Consider the following 21,559-nt stretch of genomic DNA (forward strand, 5'->3'; position numbering starts at 1 on the left):
GCTGACCTTTTTTTATTATAATTTTACATGACGAACTCAGCTCGTCATCAGCACAGCTCAACTGTGCCTCATGACGAGCTGAGCTCGTCATGAGCATGGAAGGGGTTAACGGTGAGATCCTGGGCCTGTTTTTTGTAGTCGTCAAGTTCGCAGCAATTTCTGTGGATACGTAGATATTGGCCGTAGGGCAGGTTTTCACGCAGTGGTCTTGGGTGAAACTTTCAAACCGTAGTAAATTGTTTTTGGCGGTGGGTTTGTAGCGAGTGACCGTTGACAGCTTCCCGTTCTCTTTTGTTATTGGGAGGTCTAGAAAGACCAAGGTATTCAAATCCTTAACATAAGTGAACTTCAAATGGTCATCACGTGTATTGATCCAGTTGAAGAAGGATACTAAGGTCTCTTCAGTGCCCTTCCATATGGTAAGCACATCGTCAATGTACCTTCTCCATAGCAAAATGTTAGAGCTGTAGGGATTTGTGTTGCTAAGGATGTATTTCTCCTCAAAATCATGACCATACAGGCCCGCCACACTAGGGGCAAATGTACTGCCCATAGATGTACCCCCGATCTGTAGGAATATCTTGTCCTCATACTCAAAATAGTTCCTTTTGAGAGCCAATCTCGCACACTCCAGAATAAATTCTCTAGGGCTTCTCAATGTCCATTCCTTCTTGTCAAGGGCCTTCTTAAGTACCTCCAGTGTAGCATCCTGGGGATGCTCGTATACAAGCTCTCGATATCGAAACTCACCAAGATGGTGTCATCATCCTCGGTGAGCTGATCCAAGAGTTGTAACACGCTTTTGGTGTCCTGTAGGTAGGTGCTCGTTTTTTGTACCAGAGTCTTAAAGAATACGTCACAAAAACGTGACAAAGGTTCCAAGAGGGAACCCAGACCAGAGACAATGGGCCTGCCAGGAGGGGGTATTTTATTTTTGTGCATTTTTGGGAGTGTTTAAAAGTAGGGCATCCTCCACTCACTTTTACATAAGAAATCCGCCTCCTGTTTCAATAAATATCCTTCAGCTTCTCTGTACTCCACGAGTGATGTAATCTCGTTTCTCAAGTCTTCTGTAGGGTCAACCGGTAGTCTCCGATAGTTCCTGTAGTCTGCTAGTAGTCTGAGACATTCAGTCCGGTAAGCTGATTTGTCTAGCACGACTATCCCTCCGCCTTTATCAGCGGGTTTGATTACGATGGTATCAGAGTTTTGTAAGTTGTCCAGTGCGATTCTTTCCTGTTTCGTGAGATTCGTGAACGTTTTTTTGGGGAGGCATTTACAACGTCGTTGAAGACGGCTTGTTCGAATGCGGAGATTTCCACCGGGATCATGTGCGGTGGTGGCATGAATGTTGATTTATTCCGTAGCCCTGTCTCATTAGCGTCCGCATTTCCTCAGTATTGGTTTGCTTCTCAAAGAAGGCTTTTAGTCGCAGTTTCCTGAAGAAGGAAGATAGTTCACAATGAAGTTTAAATTTGTCTAGGTTTGCTGTGGGCACAAACCAGAGACCCTTATTTAGGACTGATACCTCATCGCTGCTGAGGGGTATGGCAGATAAGTTAGTTACTCAGTTCTCCGATTGCTCTGTCTCGCCTGTTGGGGTTTGTTCCTGTTCTGGTTCACATTCGGGTCTTCGATGCCCAGTGGACTTGGTTGCCCTGGTTGGCGTTTTTTCTTCTTCCCCGTCCTCTCCCGCCCCGGTTTAAAAAAGGAGGTCTAAAGGGTTTGTGGATAGAATGGTTGTTGAAAGGGTGGTTGCCACCCGTACATTGGGAAGTTTTGTGGATGGTTGTATGGGTCCGGGAAGGCTTGCATGGGCATAGGATTATAGGTTGGCCAATTGCCTTTCCCCTTACCCCGTCCTCTGCCTTTTTGTTTGATGCTTCCACCGCTTGAATTCCCACTGGAGTTGGAGGCATTGCTTGATGCATTGCTTGAAGCATCGGAGTTGTCATCTCCTTTTGACGGTGGTACAAATTCTGGATCAGAATATGGGTATGCCTTAACCATTGAGAACCTTTTTAAGTCTTTTTGAAATTTCTGCACTTTTTGCTGTGTCAGATTGTCCTTGTGGTCCGTCATCTCTTTATTAAGCTCGTCCAGCTTCTTTTTGAAACCCGTAATGGTAGTTTTTATATGGCCTTCTGCCAGTTGTATTTCTACCTGGATTTTATCGGACAGTCTTAAGGCAGTCTTCAAATTTAAAACTATCCAATCATGCGTGCAGTGCCAAGCTATGGCAGCCCAGTCTTTTCGAAATAGTTCATCTTCGAGAAAGATGCGGGGGGCATTGGAGACTAATAACCCCTTTGGCGCCATATTATTGCTCAGGTATTGTTTGAGAATCGTCCCGTGTAGGATAGTCCTGATTCTATTCCTTTTGAGTTCTGTCAAATTCTCCCAATCTTTCATTGCAGAAATGCTTTGAGCTATATTTGCATCCGCAAAAATAGATAGATCACTCATAACATCCTCCACCTCTTGCGCGGTGTAGGAAAGACCCTGATTTTCGGCCATGGTTGTAGTAGGTATATTACAAGTGTACCTGGTGTGTGTAACTCTCGCAGCTGTGCGCTGCCTAATGTATATATAACAGAGGAGAGAGTTAGGGAAGTTACACAGACTATGTGAGGTGGGAACTCCTGGTCCCCAGGGTTAATTGTAACAACAATGGAAGAGTACCCCTTGAGGGAAAAACAGAGAATACATCCTTAGCAACACAAATCCCTACAGCTCTAACATTTTGCTATGGAGAAGGTACATTGACGATGTGCTTACCATATGGAAGGGCACTGAAGAGACCTTAGTATCCTTCTTCAACTGGATCAATTCACGTGATGACCATTTGAAGTTCACTTATGTTAAGGATTTGAATACCTTGGTCTTTCTAGACCTCACAATAACAAAGGAGAACGGGAAGCTGTCAACGGTCACTCACTACAAACCCACCGCCAAAAACAACTTACTACGGTTTGAAAGTTTTCACCCAAGACCACTGCGTGAAAACCTGCCCTACGGCCAATATCTACGTATCCGCAGAAATTGCAGCGAACTTGACGACTACAAAAAAAAGGCCTAGGATCTCACCGTTAAACTGCGGAACCGGGGATATCCTAAGAAAATTCTATACAAAAGCCAAAAACGAGCACGAAACCAGCTGAGAGTCGCTCTTTTGGAGAATCAATCCAAAGCAACTGAAGAGACCCCCTTGACCTGTGTCACCACGTATAACACCATCTCCAACGAGGTACCCAGAATAATAGGGAAACATTGGAGCATACTCAACACAGGGAACCTGAGATGGGATAAACCCCTGTTCTCATACAGAAAGGCGCGAAGTATCAAAGATACAGTGGTCAACACCAGACCAAAGAAAGAGACGATAGAGAAAGAAACGGTACTCAACACATGGGGTCTACCAAAAGTGACAGGCCACTATTAATGTGGTAGTTGCAGCGTGCGCCCCTTCACCTACAATACCAAGACTCTACAGCTGGAACCTAATAAGACTTGGACCATCAGAGGGCAAACTAACTGTAACAGCGAGAACGTTGTTTATAGAGTGACATGTCCCTGCAACCTACATTATGTAGGAATGACCAGCAGAAAGGTCAAAATACGCATTGGAGAGCACAGGAGCAACATTCGGTGCAAGAAAGCCAACACCAAGCTCACTGAACATTACTTGTAGGTTGGGCATACACCAGACGATCGGCAGTGGACCGTTATCGAACAGGTGAAACCAGGAGCTAATCTGAACCAGCGCCTGTTCGAGAAGGAACAAAGGTGGGTGTACAGGCTTTCAACTCATAAAACCGGTTTGAACGACAATATCCTGTGGAACACTGTGATGAGATAATTATTCTCTCGCGCAAACCTTAGATCCAATGAAAGTGCCACCTTTTTAAACCTTTTTTAATCCTGCTGACCCTCTGACGCTACACCAACTAAGTAGATGTCGTATAGCTGTATTTCACTCCTTGAGTTGTGATAGACGTCATGTTTGATCACTAAATATAAACGTCCCTTGTATATACCTGACATTCCTCACCGCCATTCCCGTTCTGTCAAATGACCCCTACAATTGACCCCTACTCCCGACCTGCTCACGGGGAGGGGACTCTTGCATTAATTTGCAAATTGAATCATAATATTGTTTCCTTCCATAGTTCTGAATCCGAGAGCGTGGTCGCCATGGTTACTATACCGCCATGCGTTACACCCTTGTTACCACGTGATCGGAACAAAAAGCTGGTTCCACCCCTCTAGCGCATTCTGATTAGCCCCTCCGGGGGGCAAGAAATCGTGCCACGCCCAACCAGGAAATACCGACCAGATAACTTTACCGGTATTGCCAATTCAACAGAACACTCCACGGGGCATCTCTAGCAGTAACCAAGTAGGTTTACCGCGAGACGATCGGAAGCCGCAAGTAAGTGCAATTTTACCGACCTGTGTACGACGCGGCTTCACCGCACTGCACCCGAGTACTATTTCCTTGTGTTTCCCATACGGGCATAATTTTAATCTGTGTCTGCCTGTGTTCCTAAACATTCCCAGGTGACGGACACTTGCCGTCTTGGAAGTTCCGACGCCCATGAAGCGATAGTTACCGCCTCAAGTGTAAGCATTGCATGACAAGGGATTTCCCTTTAACCACTAGGTCGATGTTAGTATCACACGCCGACCAACTTGCGGTTCGAGTGTTTAGCCGCCCATTTGGAATCCCATTGATAAATGCTTCATAGCGTTCTGCTTCGCAGCACAATAGCGATCACTCTCCCTCACCTTTTCCTCTTGCTAAACAAACCCATGTGCCTTGCCAGACCAACACCTCACCACGGCACTGGGGTTTTATTTACTTAAGCACGTTCCGGTAACTGACACTGGAGCACATTTCCAATCTAATTCGATGGAACATTAGAACGATTTTAGAATATGGTTATTCCATATAGTCACCTTATGTTGGTGACTTCACTCAGCACAATAAATTTTAAATGTACACCCTTGTTTTGTCCTCCCTAGTGCGTAATCCCAACCCTGTTCCCCCCTTTTTTCTTACAGGTTTTTCTCCTGAATGAGGAAAAGACACACCCTTTTACACCATATCACAATTTTGTGGTCTATAAATTGAACGAGGGTTGGGCGCACCTTAGCGTGTGCGGACCACCCCGTCCAATCTTCACGGTCCTGACGAAAACCTAAGAATCTTTTTAAATGGTTGAAACATGTAGACCTTATTATGTATTTTTTCTTATAATATTCACATAGCACACTTTGCTATTTTTAGCCTATTACACTTCTTGAGACACCAAAGCCTTCCTAATTAGGCACGGGTGCCACACTGGTTTTATAGGGGTTCAAGCACTCAGGAATACATTCTTGAAGTGAGTTGTTTTGGCCCCTTTTTAACACACTTGTCACTGTAATTTTATGCACATATAAAAGAAAAAAAGAAACCCGCTCCACTGTAGTCAGGTGTCGTAGCACATCCTGTGGGCACTCGGCCTATGGGGTGGGACCCCGATGATGAAGAATGTCACCAACCAGGTTGGTGAGTGCGGGGTCTACTTCAAGGACATGCATTGTCCAGTAACGGGTTGGGGCACACTGTGCTGACCTGAGCTTCTAACTTCACATATTACCATATAAATCCTAAGGCAAGTTGCAAAATTCCTTTTTCAACCCTTTTTGTACATATAATGCTTAGATTTTCATGTGTCATCTTTCCCTGTTTAATGCCTTTGCGGCGGGCAACGTCAAACCACTGATCATTTCTGGAAAATGACCATATTGGGCAGGGACAACACCAACATTCCTTAGCTTCATGCAAAGCCAGATCTACTTACATAGTGTGCTGACTTAGCGGAAAATCCTATCTCCAAATGAAAGCAGGCGCAAACAATGAGCAAAAGGAGAACTATGTGATTTTCCCACTTTGAATGTGTATAATTTCAGTGAATTTAGATCTGACATATGGATTACTTTGTGTGGTCACCTGGGTGTGGAAGTTTGCACTGAATAGTGTCCCTCAAGTAAAAATCCCACAAAAAAAATGTCTTGTTGCAGTTTTTATATAGCGCAAACTCAACCAGAAAGTATTGGTGCGCTTTACATGAGCACCAGTTACATTACACAAGGGCACATTCATTTTTGGTAGGCCCTGGGAGATTAAGCCCACATTGCTCAATCACCTTCGCGCCATGTTGTAGTTTCAAGCAAAAATTAAATTTTTGCTGCAAACTACCTGTATCCTCGCCATGTGACTGTGTAAATATGGTGCTGCCTAAGATACTACCCTTGATGCATGCAGCGCTGCAGATTTTCACCCAGCTTTCCACTGCATGATTTTTATTAAATCTTGACAAGTGCCTGGTTGGAGGCTTTTAAAAAATGGCATTTCTAGAGTGTCGACTGACATACTGAATATAGTGTATATAATTTGTTTGGTGCAACCAGTGGGACATTTGGTACTCTTAATGAGTGAAGACATAGTAGCCATGAAATCCAAAAGAGAACAAACGGAAGTAACCACAACCGCCAGTGGAGTTATGAAGTAGATGTATTATTGTTGTAACGCCTTACACGCCTTTGCATACATCATCGAAAAGTCTGGGAGGAAGAACTGACTCTCACTTCTGACAAGCCAGTAAAGGGCAAAAACAGGCCACTGCGGGTTAGCAATGGTGACAACGAGCCGTTTTAAGGGATGTGCAAGACCTTCGAAGATCCTATGACTGACTGAGCGGTGAAATTCAAACCTCCGCACTTGGCCGCTGTAATGTAGCAAAGCAAGGCTGGGCATCTGAACACCGTGGTATATCACATAAATCACGTTGTGGAAGGTTGCAGCACGGTATGGATGGCCTCCCAAATTATTCCGATTTTCTAGAATATTTGAATGATCATGAGGCATGTTGTCTACAGTAAGCCTGGCTTTGCCTTTTTGAATCAATCAAATCTTGAAAAACCTTTATTTCGGTAAGAATTTTACCATAAAAGACAATCACATTACACATGTGTTAAAATGATTTGTACAAAGAAATGTAAAACGCATAAAAACACATAAAAACATTACTGGAAGAAACCTGCGTGTAATAAAACAGGTCCGTATTCAGCCTACAGTTTAGAGATATTTCCTTCTAGTGGACCAAAGGGCGCCCAGGTATTTGGCCATTGCAAATACAATTTGGTCTGACAAATCAGTTTTTAGAACTCTATAAGCCTGCATACACTTGTAGAATCCGAGGTTCCTGCATAGGGGTAGAATCCAATGCCTGCGAATCCCCTGGTAAGCAGGACAAAAGAAGAGAATGTGGAGCTCGCTTTCATCGGTGGTTCTACAAGCAGGACATGTACTGCTGGGATCGTGGTTCCATTTGGCTGTAAAGGGTTTAATTGGAAGAGAGCCATGCCTCCACTGAAGGTATAATTTTCTCAGTACATTGGGATAAATTTTATCTAGAGTCAGTTCCATATTGTAGTTCGCTTTATGGGAGAAAAAGGACTCTGTCAAGGACCCAGGATCTTGATGGTTAAGAGTCTGTGTGAGTTTAAATTCTCGATAAGACCTGGCTAGATCTTTTTTAGAGAGGGTTTGACACTCATTCTGGGGGTCGGACCACATACCCGAAAAACCTGCAGCCACCAGTTCAAGCTTAATGTGGGAGAGCCATTTGATTTTTCCGGCACCTGGTGTGGCTAGAATCTCTCGTAGACCCTCTCTATAACTGTCCAGTTCAGGGGTTGACCATAGTCTACGCCAGAAGGCCAGTGGGCGTAGAGCTAGCTCCTCATTAAGTGGTCGTAAGCCAAGGTCCATCCTCAGCGGAACGAGGGGGGTGCTCGGTGGTAACCCTACAAGGTTACGAATGAATCTGTTTTCCACCATCAGCAATTTAGATGTGTTCACGTGGCCCCAGAGTTCAGATCCATATAGGGCGGCCCCCTTGGCCTGGGATTTGTAGATCTGTAGTGGGGGGCCAATCGGCCTAACCGAGGATTTATTATTTGCCACGAGCTTCATTACACCTCCCGAGTGCTGGGTCAGTTTCAGTGCCGCTTTTTCCAGATGGGAGCTCCAGGTAAATTTGTCGTTCACAATGATTCCTAGGTATTCAAAGGTGTTTACCCTTTCTAGTTTAGTATGTAAAATGCTGGGACAGAAGTGGAATTTCTGTGGGGGGTTGAAGACCATGAATTTAGTCTTTGTAGCGTTAATTTCTAACCCATGGGTTCCACAGAAGTCCACAAAACCATCGAGGGTACACTGAATGCCTTTCGCCGACTTGGATAAAAGCAGTGTGTCGTCAGCGAACATGATGGCTGATACCCTCTCGGAGGCCAATTTCGGTGCATCAGAGTTGGTTACACCTGCTAAATGGGCAATTACCCCATTGACGTAGAGGCAAAACAGGGTTGGTGCGAGGACACAACCCTGCCTCACCCCCCTGCCAACGGGGAACTTCGCAGACAATTCTCCCAACCTACCACATCTAACCTGGGCATAGTTTCTAGTGTGGAGGCGTATTATCATTTTCAAGAGACCATCAGGGACCCCTAAATTATCAAGGACCTCCCACAACTTGTTCCTTGGTACCAAGTCGAACGCTGCCCTTAGGTCCACAAATACCGTGTAGAGGCTTCCACCCTCCAGTAGTACTGTTTTCCAGTGTATCATGGACAGACGAAAGACCTGGTCCACTGTGGAGACCTTCTCCCTAAAACCTGCCTGAAAGGGACTCAAGATGTTATAGTCCCTGATCCACTCATGTAGATGGTTTAGCAAAAGTTTGGAAAAGAGTTTCTGGGAAACATCAATTAGGCTTATGGGCCTGTAGTTTGCAGGAAGAAGGGGTGAACCCTTTTTAAAAATTGGCACAATTTCAGCCCCTGGCCAGGTGGAAGGAATTGGCAGGCCCTTCAGGATAGCATTAAATAGTACCCCTAGATAGGGGGCCCAAACACTGGGTTCATGTTTGTAAAGATCTCCTGGTAGCCTGTCTAGGCCCGGCGCCTTACCAGCAGGCAGGGAGGAGATTGCCAGGGTGATTTCTTCTAAAGTGAAGCCCTCAATCCCAGTTGACCTGTTTGTGAAATAGGAGGACTCTCCGCCATGTTTGCTGCTTCCATTGTCGCTGTTATGTGGGAGATATAAGTTTTTAAAATGTTCCTCCCAGACAGAAGGTGCAATACAAGCCTCGACAGCTGCAAGTGGTTCAGGCGAGCCGTGCCTAACGATTTGCCAGAATGTCCGCGAGTCTTGGCACGCGAGGGCGGCTGTTATCTTTGACCAGTTCTCCTCATCCCATTCTGTTTTTGCGGTGTGGATGGCAGATTTATAAGAAAGACGTTTCTCCCTGATTTCGATTGGGGATTCTCGGGCTTTCAGTGATTCGAGAAGAAGAGTTTTTGCTTGCCTGCAGGAGAAGTTGAACCAAGTCGCTCTTCTCTTTATGGGCTTGCGAAGCCTGGCCACTGGGTTCAATATATCTGCAAGGTTGGTACATAGCTCCGAGTGGATGTTCCCGAGTGCAGCCAGGTGAACCTGAGGGTTCAGGCTACCCATGATGTTAGTCTCTGATTCACTCCCCAGTAGGTTCACACAGCACTCTACTTTTTCCAGGGCAGGTGCGATTAGAGCATAGAGTCTTTCAACATTGGATTGGTTTTCCAACAATTTGGTCCATTTAATTTTGCGTCTGTTGCTGGTTAGCACTAGGTCGGACTGGGGTGGTGCATTGGAATCTACTTTTTCTAGTTGACGATAAGGGGTCTCGAACTTTAGTGTGAGCAGATTGTGGTCGCTATCATATCTGGGGATGATTCTGAAGTCTTTCACCCTCTTCCAGTCTCTGGTGGGTACCATTATGTAGTCAATCCTTGATTCGTGTCCTAGCCTGTTGAAGGTGTTTTTGGGCGGAATATCTCCCTCCATCCGGCCGTTACATGCCCTAAGAGAGTGACTGAGTGTGAGGGACATTATCTGAATAGCAAGGGGGGAGCATGTCTTTGTGACTGCATCTGCCAAGGAGGGAATATCCCATAGTTCATCCTCCTCTGCAGATATGCCTTCCACGTAGGCGGGGAGTGGTTCGAATTGATTATTGAAGTCGCCACCTATTATTATTTGAATCAATCAAGCTGTTCCATTCACGCCAGGGACAGGCTTAATTACCCCATTTCCTCCTACCTTGTTCCTATCATCCAATATAGACAAATGTATTAGAAAAGACGAACCAGGGTTTAGGTAGGGCCACAGGGGTCCCGAATATCATACAAATGTCCCTGGCCCTTCGAAGTTTAGAGAGAGCAGAGTAGGCATGGGCGGAAAATCCGTTCCGCTCGCGGATTTTGCGGATTTTCGGGAAATCCGCAATCCGCGAGATTTGCGAATTTCCTGCAAAATCCGCAAATCCGCGAGCAGCGGATTTTGCTCGCACTGCTCGCACTGTTCGCGTGAGTACGCGCCCCGCGAATAAGTGCGAAATTGCAGAAATACGATCTAAGCAAAACTGAAAGTAACTACTTACCAGGTTCAAAAGTTCAGGCACATCATTAGTAGCCATTTCCTGTAGTGCTTCCTGAGGGGCCCCTCCAGAGTTCAGTTGCCAGTTGAAACTATTATGTGACCCTGCTCTGAACCTCAGAATAGTTACACATATGCCACAAAGGTCATGAATTACAGCTAAGGGAGACAAGCAGGAGCCAGGCTGGAAGTTAAAATCCATTAATCAGCCCCTAATTCATTATTGTCAGTTGGGGCAGGGCAGGTGTTGTAACTAATTTTGCAACAATGAAAGCACTTAGCAAGTGCAAAAGATCACTAATCAGGGCGCACTAAGGAAGCAGGTGCCAGCTAAAAAAATATTCTGTGACACATTAATCAGACCCAAATTAATTCAGGTCACTTGAGGCAGGGAAGGTGTGCTTTGCTTTGCCGAAAATAATGTACACTGGACAACCAGAGGGTGTGGTGATGAAACAGAGGGTGGCATGGGTGGGCCAGAGGGTGGCATGAGTAGTCAGAGAGTGGCAGTGGTGACAGAGAGTGGCAGTGATGAAGAAGAGTGTCCCAAACAGGTTGGACACGTAGAAACAACAAGTTCGCAAAACTTGCGACCCGACAGGTAAGTTCGCAAATTGCGAAATTGTAAAAACCCTCGCGAACTGGCAGAAACACGGGCGAACACAAAAAAAAAAAAAATCCGCAAATTCGCGGGAATTCGCGGATTTTGCGGATTGCGAGTTCGCAAATCCGCAAATTCGCGGATTGCCAATCCGCAAAATCCGCTCATGACTAGAGCAGAGGCATGTCTACGTACGTGATAGAGACAACATGCCTGCAGGGTCATAATATCCTCCTCTATTAACCTTGTTTCAGAGAGGCGCTAAATAAAGACATCCTCAGCCTACCAATTGTACTAAGCATGAGTCCACTACAAGGTAAAAATCGTTTACCAAGGATACCGGTAACAGGATCCATTTACTCACCAACAACCTCTGCAATAAAGCACAAGAGCTCATGCCAAGCCCACCTTGGAGATGTGCAACGCCCATTGGGCTCAAAGGGCTTCAGATCCCCCGTCATGTGTGTCAGCCCGGGCTGAGACGGCTTCCCGGGTGCACACACAGCCGCACCCCAGTACTTCACAGGTCTTTTAAAGACCATTTGCTTGTTAATGAGGCTTTGTTGTTTTTCACCCCTTCTTAGAGCCCCTGTATCTCCACTGTGTCTATGGCTGGAAGAGTTACACCACCCCCGAAATTTGGCTTTAGATCGCCTCTGTCGTCTTGTAACACCTATTGATGGCGAGGAACTGCAGTTTGCACTCACACTGGAGCTAAAAGTTTTGTTAAAATGCATTCCTTTTTAGGTCTCGCCTGGTGTTAGCAGAGCACATGCGCTGCCCTCGCCATATGAGGGCTTCTTGGAATCAATACGGATTCCAAAGCTTTCAGAGGCAGACTTGAAGCCCCGCCTATCTTTTTCATTCACTGGTGTCATCCTCAATGCTAAACGCTGGCTCACGATTGAAAAGGAGGCTTCTTAGTCCCTCCTTGTTTCCGCCCTGTCCACTTTTGGCCCCGCCCACCGGGATTGGATCTCTCACTTGCGATGTTACACACTCGCCTTCATTAGCTGCTACGCACTATATTTTTCACACAACTCTGACAGCTTGTTTAAAATGCGCCTTGGCATGCTCCTGTTGCCACCTTCCTCGGGCCAAGGCTCATTAATCAATGCGCTTTTTGTTTGACAATGATGGCCCGGTGGAGCCGCATCCCTCTGGTCAAGCCTCGTTATTCAGTGCGCTTTTAGTTTGACAATGGCGGCCGGCGCCACATTACTCGGGCCATAAGTTAGGATGCCACCACCGCCAGATCCCCCTTTAGATGCGGCCCACAGGGCGGGTATTCGAATGTTTAGGTACGTGAAGTACCACAAGTGCATCGACGCTCAGACAGGGGAGAAAATAGAATCGGAAGGGAGTCATCGTATAGCTGGTTATAAAAAGCTGTATGGATGCGGATGCGGTAGTAAGATGTTCTAAATTTTGTATTGCAGCGCTTGGTTGATATCCCATTGGTTTATGTTATCCGGCAGCAGCGGAGAAAATATTGCTAGGAGTATGGCCTCGTGGTAGTTTGTTTGAAGAGGTTTTTTCCATATAGTAAATGGCGGCTCAGAGTAGTAAGCGATTTGTTTACGTTATCAAACACCAGTGATGCTCAAGTGCACGAAGGGTGGCTTCGTGGCATAGTACTGTGGAGCTCTTAGATGAGTGAACGAGGGGGAAGGGGTGAAAAACGTTGTTCCAACCAGTCCCAAATAAGGTTGCCCCCACTCCCCCGACAAACTTGGTGCTGCTAACGTGCATACTAACATTGGTTCACATAACATTCGTATATATTATAACAACAGAGTGTCCACTTGTCTATATGTAACCAATCAACCTAACAGAGAACATGAACCAACAGAACCAGTGTGTAACAACGTGCCACACAGATGTGTCTAATAAATAAGGATACCCATCAGTCACTATCCAATATCGCCCTAGTCATCATCTGGGCTTCCTGGTGACCATCTTCTAGTGAGTCATACAAGATGTATAAGAGGACTAGATGGATGCGTCCTTCACCTAATTATGATTCACAGGGTCACTTAATAGATAACGAAAAAGATGTCAGATGATGGGTAAGGAATAGAGACACATTGCAGTGCATAGAGAAAGTGAAGTAGTGGTGAATTAAAATTGGGTAAATAAGAGAAACCTGAGTTTATTCTTATCGCTCAATTGCCCAAAACTAAAAACAGTGCAAAAAATGGCAGTTGTAACGAATATATGCCAATATAATTTATGTGGTCTTATGTAGTCAACATGTTTCAGCAGAAAAGTGGTACACTTTTACCCCTGCCTTCGCCAGGACCTTAATCAATATATTGCTACTGCAAAAAAGTGAATGTATATGAACATAGTAAAATTAATAAATCCTTTTACCTGGAATCCTAGGTGTATGGTTCCTCCTCCTGTGTGGCAAATTTTCACCACCGTTTAACAGGAGTTCATATCTTCGCCTCACCTGGCTCAGGGGGAAGAAGCACCGCTCTCTCCGTCGGTACTCCGACGGTCAACTAAGCCTTCTCGGAGCACATAACATTCGGCAATCCTCTATGGTGCCACTGCTCCACTGTTTCTGTTTACACTAACACCAACGATAATGCATGTGGTTTTCCCTGCAGTGTGGACCACTGTATGTGTTGTGTTCACGGAAGGAATTTCATGCTGCACATTTAACCAGGGCTTCAATTGGAATTCTATAATGCATATTAGCAAGCCCATTATCATCGTTTTAGCGGCAGTTTCCTGCTGCTAAAACGGCGATAATTTTAACAAGGTTCTTGCTAATATGCCCCATTGTTAAATGTCTAATTTGTGTTCAATATCTAATTTGTGTCTAATTTGTGTATCTTTGCAGATCGACCAGAAGTGCCTCAAAATATATCCTGCATTTACTTCCACCAAAATAATTTTACTTGCTCGTGGGTTCCAGGGAGAGAGACTGAACTTCAAACGAAATATTTATTAGTGAGAAGAGGGTAAGCATTCAACAGTCATATGAAACCTATATAGTGTTCTAGCACGCAAACACTCTTCAACTGATTGGCAAACGAGGACTCTGAGAGAGGATCTCAAAATGGGGGACAATGCAACTGAGGGAGGGAAAGGGTAGCTGAGGGTCCCTTATCAGTGTGTGTGAGGGGGTGTTCTGTATTTATGTTTGTGTTTATTTGGTTTATAGCATATGCTTCATAACATACCTGCTTCCAGGTGCTCCCTTCTTGAAATGTATGTATTCAGTTTTTACTTACAGTGCTTCATTTGTCAAACGAGGAGCGCTGGTGCTCTGTTCCAGCGGTGCTATTGACATAATTGCGCCAAGTAGCATGGTTAAGTAGTCTTGAATTCACCTCAGGTCACTTTAATCCACTACCTGACACTCTCTACCCCTTTATGTCACTCTTGTTGGCCCTGTTTTCCCCCTTTGTGTCCGTTTTCCATACTTCTCTCCCTGGTTCTCTTCCGTTTGTGTATTTTTCTCTCACTGGCAATATCTGATGTAGAAGAATAAGTGTTGGTGGCAACCACTAATTCAAATTACTGTTTTTACATCTTCATATACTAAAGACATAAGCATATTTCTTCAGAAGAGGGGAGAATTTTAAGACAGTAGAGGAAGGCATGCAAAGTTCCACTGAGCACACCATGACATGAAGTTTCATAAACCTGTGTGCCGCATTTTCTCTGTCTGTTGTTTAGGTTACAGTGACCGTATCATTTTGTGATGGATATTTTACAATCAATTGACAAGGCATCTCTTTTCTATGGATGATCCAAGTGACAATGTCATAAGCCTCATTTTACACTGCAGGGTAGAATTCACACCATCGACATTTCAGAGACAATGGAGGGAACCTTGAGGTCAATAGAGGCTGTTTTTGGGGAGATGTGATGGAAGCATAGCCGGTTTTTCTTAGGAGGAGTGGTGGATTGGTAATGTGTAACTAGAATCTTAGGGGCATATTCTCAAGGACTCATCACAGAGTTAGCAGCACTTTATCGCAGCCAAAGTGGCGCTAGATTTATTGCCCTATTCACATATCGCCGATATCAGCAGTTTTCCTGTGACAGCAGCCGCAAAAACATCGCCACGGATGACACCGGCAACTAACGTTAATGAGATGCAGAGTAGGTGTTCCTGTGCAAAAAGCCACAACAACACCACTTCACAACATTCTCAACAACCTGGTATTAAGTTGGACGATAACCTGCACTAGAAATGGGAGCCCAGCCCACAGCCACACCAGAAGAACAACAGATGCCATGGAGCTACTGATCATGCAGCTCGGACACCCAAGAGAGCCACAACACCCATTGCCACCCCTCCAGGACCCTTCTGCCACCTCCTCCCAGACAAAGATATTTTACATCAACTTTACTAAATCATGAACAAAACAATTCGCCTGATGTTGCACAATTAGAACAATTAACATTCATGTGTGCTCAGAAAAAGGAGAATCATTCATTCATCTTTGAATTTCCAAACAAATTATTTTATTCAAATTAAACTCAAAACAACTATTTGAAAGAGCCATTGTGGGTCTTCTCGGGACAATATTTAAGTCACAGCTTGCAAGACAAAATCCAAGATCAGAAGGTGTGTCATGTGCTCATCAAAGGACAGAGAGAGGGAGAGAGAGGGAGAGAGAGAAAGAGAGAGAGAAAGAAAGGGAGAGAGAGAGAGTGAAAGGAAGAGAGAAACAGAGAAAGAGAGAGTGAGAGAGAGAGAAACAGAGAAAGAGAGAGTGAGAGAGAGAGAGAGAGACAGTGAAAGGAAGCAAGGGAGAGGGAGAGAGTGCCTTACCTCACACCCAGGCCTCACTGCTCACCTGCTGCCACCGGTGTGTCTCCACCATGTTCCGGTATAGACTGCAGTCCACCAGGTCCCTTGTCTGAAACAGAGTCCAGATTTATGAATTGCAGTGTTTATATCATTGCACGCGCCATCATCGCTTGCCCGCCCCTGCACACACAGGCCGCCGCACCTCAGCCCCTCCCACTGCTCAATGGTGATTGCCAGGCCTTGTTCACCCAGGTCTCACTGCTCACCTTCCACCACCGGCGTGTCTCCAAGAGGGCCCGCCACATGCCGGTGCAAGCTCCAAGCCAGGGGCCCGCGACCTTGGCATCCTCCACATCATGCAGCCTTGCACCGCGGGCCAACAGGTCACACAGGTGATTCTGGTTCTTGATTTTGCAATGGCAGAGATCATTTCAGTGCACACGGCATCATCGCAGGCTGTACACCTGCTCAGCTCTTTAGGTGTCACTGACTCTGAACCGCCAGGCAACGCCACCTGGCGGTAGGCTCCCTCTGCCCGCTGGGTCAGACCTACACTGTGGTCCAGCAGGGCTCAGACAAATCCTTACTAGTCCGGACTGCCAGGACGGCACATCATCACAGGCTGCACACCCACTCAGCACTTAAGGTGCCCCTACATCAGTGCACCGAAAGTCACCGTCCCGTGGCGGTAGGCCCGTGCTGGCCGCAGGGTAACTCTGTGCAACGCAAGTCATGGGATCTTTATGATTGAGTCTCGTGATATGCCAAGCGGACGCAGCCATGTCACCTCCGGCAGTGGGGAAGAACTGGGACACGTAGCGTCATCGTCCACCACTTTATACGTAATGCGAGAGGGCTGGATCGGCGTACGCCAGGCCAGCATAGGGGTGTGAATAATTATCCCTGGGCTCTGGGCGTGGTTCATTTTTTGGCTGGACAGGAAACTAACTGATGCATGTGTCTCTGTTGCAGTGCAGTGTCGGTGCAATGCGGCCTGCAATCGTCAATATTGCAATGTTGCATGCACCCGGAGGGCATCCGCGCACAAAGGGATTGTAAAAGGAGCGCAAGGCCGCTGGGGATTTTGGCTCATACATTCCAACTGTTGTGTTTATCGCTATTGGTGCACCATAAGCCTAGGGCCTAGCCTCAATTGCAGCGCGAAAGCCACAACACATTTCCAGAATGCAAGCAGTAGTTAGACTAACATTAGGGATGAAAGCTCCTTTGTCTCAATACATAAGGCGGAAGGACATCTGCACCTCCAACCTTGGTCTTGCATGCGACAGGCACACCCTGAGAGAAATACCATAGCAGATGATGACAACTCCCACACTACGCACAGCGCTAATGAAAGACCAACACCAACGTATTCACACCCCACACACAGAAGTCCTTGCTCAAGGTACTCCTGCATGGAATGCCCTTAACACTTACGTACACAAAAACCTATATGTTCAAACATTGCACACACATACGACTCATTGCTCCAAGCTGTGGCATATCATCCACACAACTGCTGCAGGTCAGAAGAGTGCCAGTTAACTGCTGCAGGTCAGAAGAGAGCCGGTTCTACGAGAGCCACCAACGCAATGGCAGAACATCCCGGGCACATGCACAACACCTGTCACGTGGAACTGTGCCATGACCGAATGCTGCCTGTTAGTGTCTAATGCATTGGTCTGCATGTTGTGGCCCTTGTCTTGCCCTTACTAACATGCACATGCTAATTAAGTCTACGCAACTTGGTTGATTATGGACACGACACATCTGTGTGAATTTGAATGATTTATTCATATTCGGTGGAGGGTCGGAGCTGGAGCAGTACATGGCCATGCAAACCCCACATTACATTGTAGCCCAGTGGGGGGCCAGCCAGAGTCATTTAGGGATTGACAAGTACATCGGAAGAGGAAGAGTACATTCCGCAGTCTGATTGCTGTGTCATTTGTAAGCAAACAAAATATGGCCGTCCATGTCGAGGTCCAAGGTGAGTGTCGCAGAGTGTTTCGGGGGACAGTGGGACGTGTTGTTACAGGGCAGGATGCAGAGTTCAGAACCAAGCTGAAACTGGGCATATGGCGGAAAAGATTGCTACTGGCTCCTTCTTAATACAAAGGTTGAATCACGCACATCTTTGTCCTCTATGTCATCTGTCAGACATGTGGGTGCTGATGTTTGGTCTGCAGCATTGTGTGCCACTGACACATCAGGGGCCGGAGATGTGTGTGTAGAAGTACCAGCAGCATTCATCAGCGACTGCCTTAGTGGCAGCAATGCCATGATGAGGATCGGCAGGGCATGGAAGATACCAACAACTTTTCGCTGGTGTGCATCCGTGGCAGCCATTCTTTCCGCATGCAACCCCTCCAATCCCAGCACCTCATTAGAAATTCCGAACGCTCTGGAATGGACAAATGCCCTATCTCAATTTTTCGAAGACAAAATTACCACCATTCACCTCTCTTTTCCCTCCCATCCTAACCCAACTCAGTCAGATGCCCTGGGTATATCACCATCAGACCCCCTATACATCATGGAGGAATTCATTAAATGTGATTGCGAGGCGACCTTGTCGGCCGGACTAAAAATTAAGTCAGGGACATCCACCGACCACATCTCCCCTAAACTTTTTCCCATACTTGCGCCGGTATTGGTGGAACATCTTGCATACTTTTTCAATAAATCCTTCACGGATACCGATTTCCAAACAATATGGAAAGCAGCTAAAGTTAGGCCTATCTTGAAAAAGCCCACGGCCGACCCGAACATCCTGTTAAATTATCGGCCCATTTCTCTGCTTCCATACTTTGGGAAATGCTTGAATCCATTGCCAACAAGCAGCTTGTGAGTCATCTTGAAAATCATGGGCTTCTAGATCCCTCACAATCGTGATTTAGGGCGCAACACAGTATAGAAACCGCATTGGTCGAGGTGGTCGATAACATCAGACTGGCACTGGATAAGCGCCAGTCAACCATCCTCGTCCTGCTTGATCTGTCGGTGGCCTTTGACACAATCTCCCACCGTATCCTAATTCAACAGCTGTGGGAGATTGGTGTCAGAGGAAATGCCCTAAAATGGTTTTCCAGTTATCTGTCCAATCGCACTAAAACGGTCCAAATCGATAAAAACAGAGCAAATGAAAGACCTGTTAAAATGGGCGTTCCCCAGGGCTCTATTTTGAGCCCGACGCTCTTTAATGTCTATATGACTCCTTTGGCCAAAGTGATCAGAGCCCATGGTTTTGATGATCTGTCTTATGCTGATGATACGCAGATTCTAGTTACATTAGATACTGATCCTAACGAAACCAAACAACGTTTCAAAAACTGCCTGATACAGGTTGAGGAATGGATAACCATCAATCACCTCCAACTAAATGGCAGTAAATCAGAAATCATGCTCTTCAGCAAAACGGCTGAACACTGGACAGATGACTGGTGGCCAACCAATCTGGGCACTTGCCCAATACCAAAGGATTCAACCCGTAATTTGGGTTTTCTGATGGATAATAAACTGTCCATGAACAATCAAATAAATAACACCGTTGGTACATGTTTTGGACAAATGCGTAGTCTAAGAAAATTTTTCAAGTGAATCCCTGCTCTGGCCCGAAAACCCTTAGTCCAGGGGTTAATAATAAATAGGATGGATTACGGAAATGCACTTTTGGCTTCCATAAATGAACATCATCTGAGGAGGCTTCAGGTTCTCCAGAACACTGCAGCCCGGTTGGTTCTCAACCTCCCACGAAAAACTCCCTCTGCTGCCTGTTTAAAAAGCCTCCACTGGCTGCCGGTAAAAAAATGTATTCTCTTCAAAACGCTGTGCCTGGCCCAAAGACAGATGTATGAAAAAGGCCCAAAATATTGGTCCAAAAAACTTAGATGGTATCAGCCCCAAAGAGAACTTAGATCCAGAAAGGAACTTTTACTGACGCCCTTAATAATTCGAACCTCCAGAAACGGTGGTCGTGCGTTCTCGTTTTTGGCTCCTGCTTCCCCTGAACATGGCTGTTTCCGTAAAAGGTTAAAGATCTGGCTTTTTGCAAACTAATTGCTCTATCTTCTCTGTCAGAGACTGCTGCAAGCCCCCTGAGACTCCTAGGATGGGATTTGTGCGCTATACAAATGTCCCTGACTTGACTTTGCCCTGACTGACTCCATCTTCTCCATTGTCCTCAGCATCTGTGCCAACTCATCGCTGAAATCGCTGAGGCCACTCTGACTACACCGTTGTTTTCCTCTCAGAGTCCTGACTCCAGTGATGTCAGGCATGGATTGTTGGACATCATGGAGCAAACTTTTCCTGTCGTTAGGAAGTGTAAGTAGTCCCTCATGTGACTTAAACACCCACATTTGTGGTCTAGTTTGGCTGCCATGAGATCGATCACCACCGCACCTGTTCAGCCACCTCCTTCTGGCAGTCTAACACCGGGCCTTCGAATGCAATGTGTTCTTCGGTGAGGTGCTAGGAGCCAACCGCGGTGGTGGGTGCTTTCAGCTGTGTGGTCTGTGCACGGGGTGGGGTCTCCTTGATGCAGCTGGGCTGCCCAGCTCCTGGAGGTAGGTTGCCGTAGCTGTCCATGAGCTGTTGTAGGGCGTTGGTGTCAAGGCGTGGAGGTCCTCTTCATCATCACTGATGAGTTGTCTGGTCTGCTCTACAGGAAGTGTTGATTGTCCCTCTGCAATGTGAAGGGGAGATGCATTTTAGCAATGTGTTGACATGTATGTTGACGCATTGTTCAAGTTTGCATACCGACTGCATGACAATGTACATTGTAAATGTTTGGTAGGAGCTGACTACTTGATGCGGGACAGTGGACATTTGGACTAAATCACGGATGTGAGGTTGTACACGTACATTATTATCTCAAAGTTTCCTGCTATGCCAGATGTGATTATCCGGTTTCTACGCACAAGCGGAACCAGTTATGTACTCTATTCTGTTATGAAAGTGTTGCAATTTGTACCACATTGTCGTCAATGTTGATGTACTGTTATTGCTATGTGTGTGTGCTGCATTGTGGGAGAGTCGCCCCTCCAGCTGTGATTTTGCTGCCCCTTATGCCTTCGAGGCGGTGTGACTTTGATGTCTACAGTGCTGAGATGCTGCAGACTTGGATAAATTTGGCTCTTGTTCGGATTTTGGACTCTTGGGCATGGTTTATCCACAGATGTATTGTTGACATCAGGGGTTGTTTGTGCACCATGTCATGATAATTGGACTGCAGCCATGCTATTCGTCATGCAGTGTCACTTGCATTGTCAGTGTAGCTTTGCGGGATTTAACACGTGTGCATGGGTTGGTTGTGAGATTGGTGCTGTCTGGGGAGGGACACCTTTGTGCCCAGAGTGGACGGGGGCCTAGTTGCTGTTTGTATATGTGTTGCAGTGTGCAAGGGGATCAGGGACATGATCCAGAGTCATTGTGGGTGTGCAGTGTGCTCTACTTAATTGTGCATGTGTGCCATTGTGCCCATCTCCCCCCTTCCCCTTCCAGTCCCTGTTCAATACTCACCCTGGTGCTGTTGTGTCAGGTCATGTGGAGCAGTGTCCGGACCCCAACTCCTGCCATCATCTCCCCACTGATGACTGTGGACACCATTTCCTCCATCTAATCCAGCTCCTGGTGTTCCGCTGGACTGCCA

The 21,559-nt window shown here is 46.2% G+C and overlaps 1 protein-coding gene across 1 annotated transcript in view; it reads left to right on the forward strand.

The window, feature by feature from the left end:
- IL31RA (interleukin 31 receptor A) overlaps window positions 1-21,559 on the forward strand; it is an 883,863-nt gene that overhangs the window by 409,816 nt on the left and 452,488 nt on the right. Inside the window, exon 4 of the mRNA XM_086960638.1 lies at window positions 13,981-14,101. Within this exon, the coding sequence (XP_086816764.1) occupies window positions 13,981-14,101 (121 nt within the window). The remainder of the gene's footprint in view (window positions 1-13,980; window positions 14,102-21,559) is intronic.

The sequence above is a fragment of the Lissotriton vulgaris genome, chromosome 3_1 (assembly GCF_964263255.1).
Source record: "Lissotriton vulgaris chromosome 3_1, aLisVul1.2, whole genome shotgun sequence".
In the NCBI taxonomy this organism is placed as follows: domain Eukaryota; kingdom Metazoa; phylum Chordata; class Amphibia; order Caudata; family Salamandridae; genus Lissotriton; species Lissotriton vulgaris.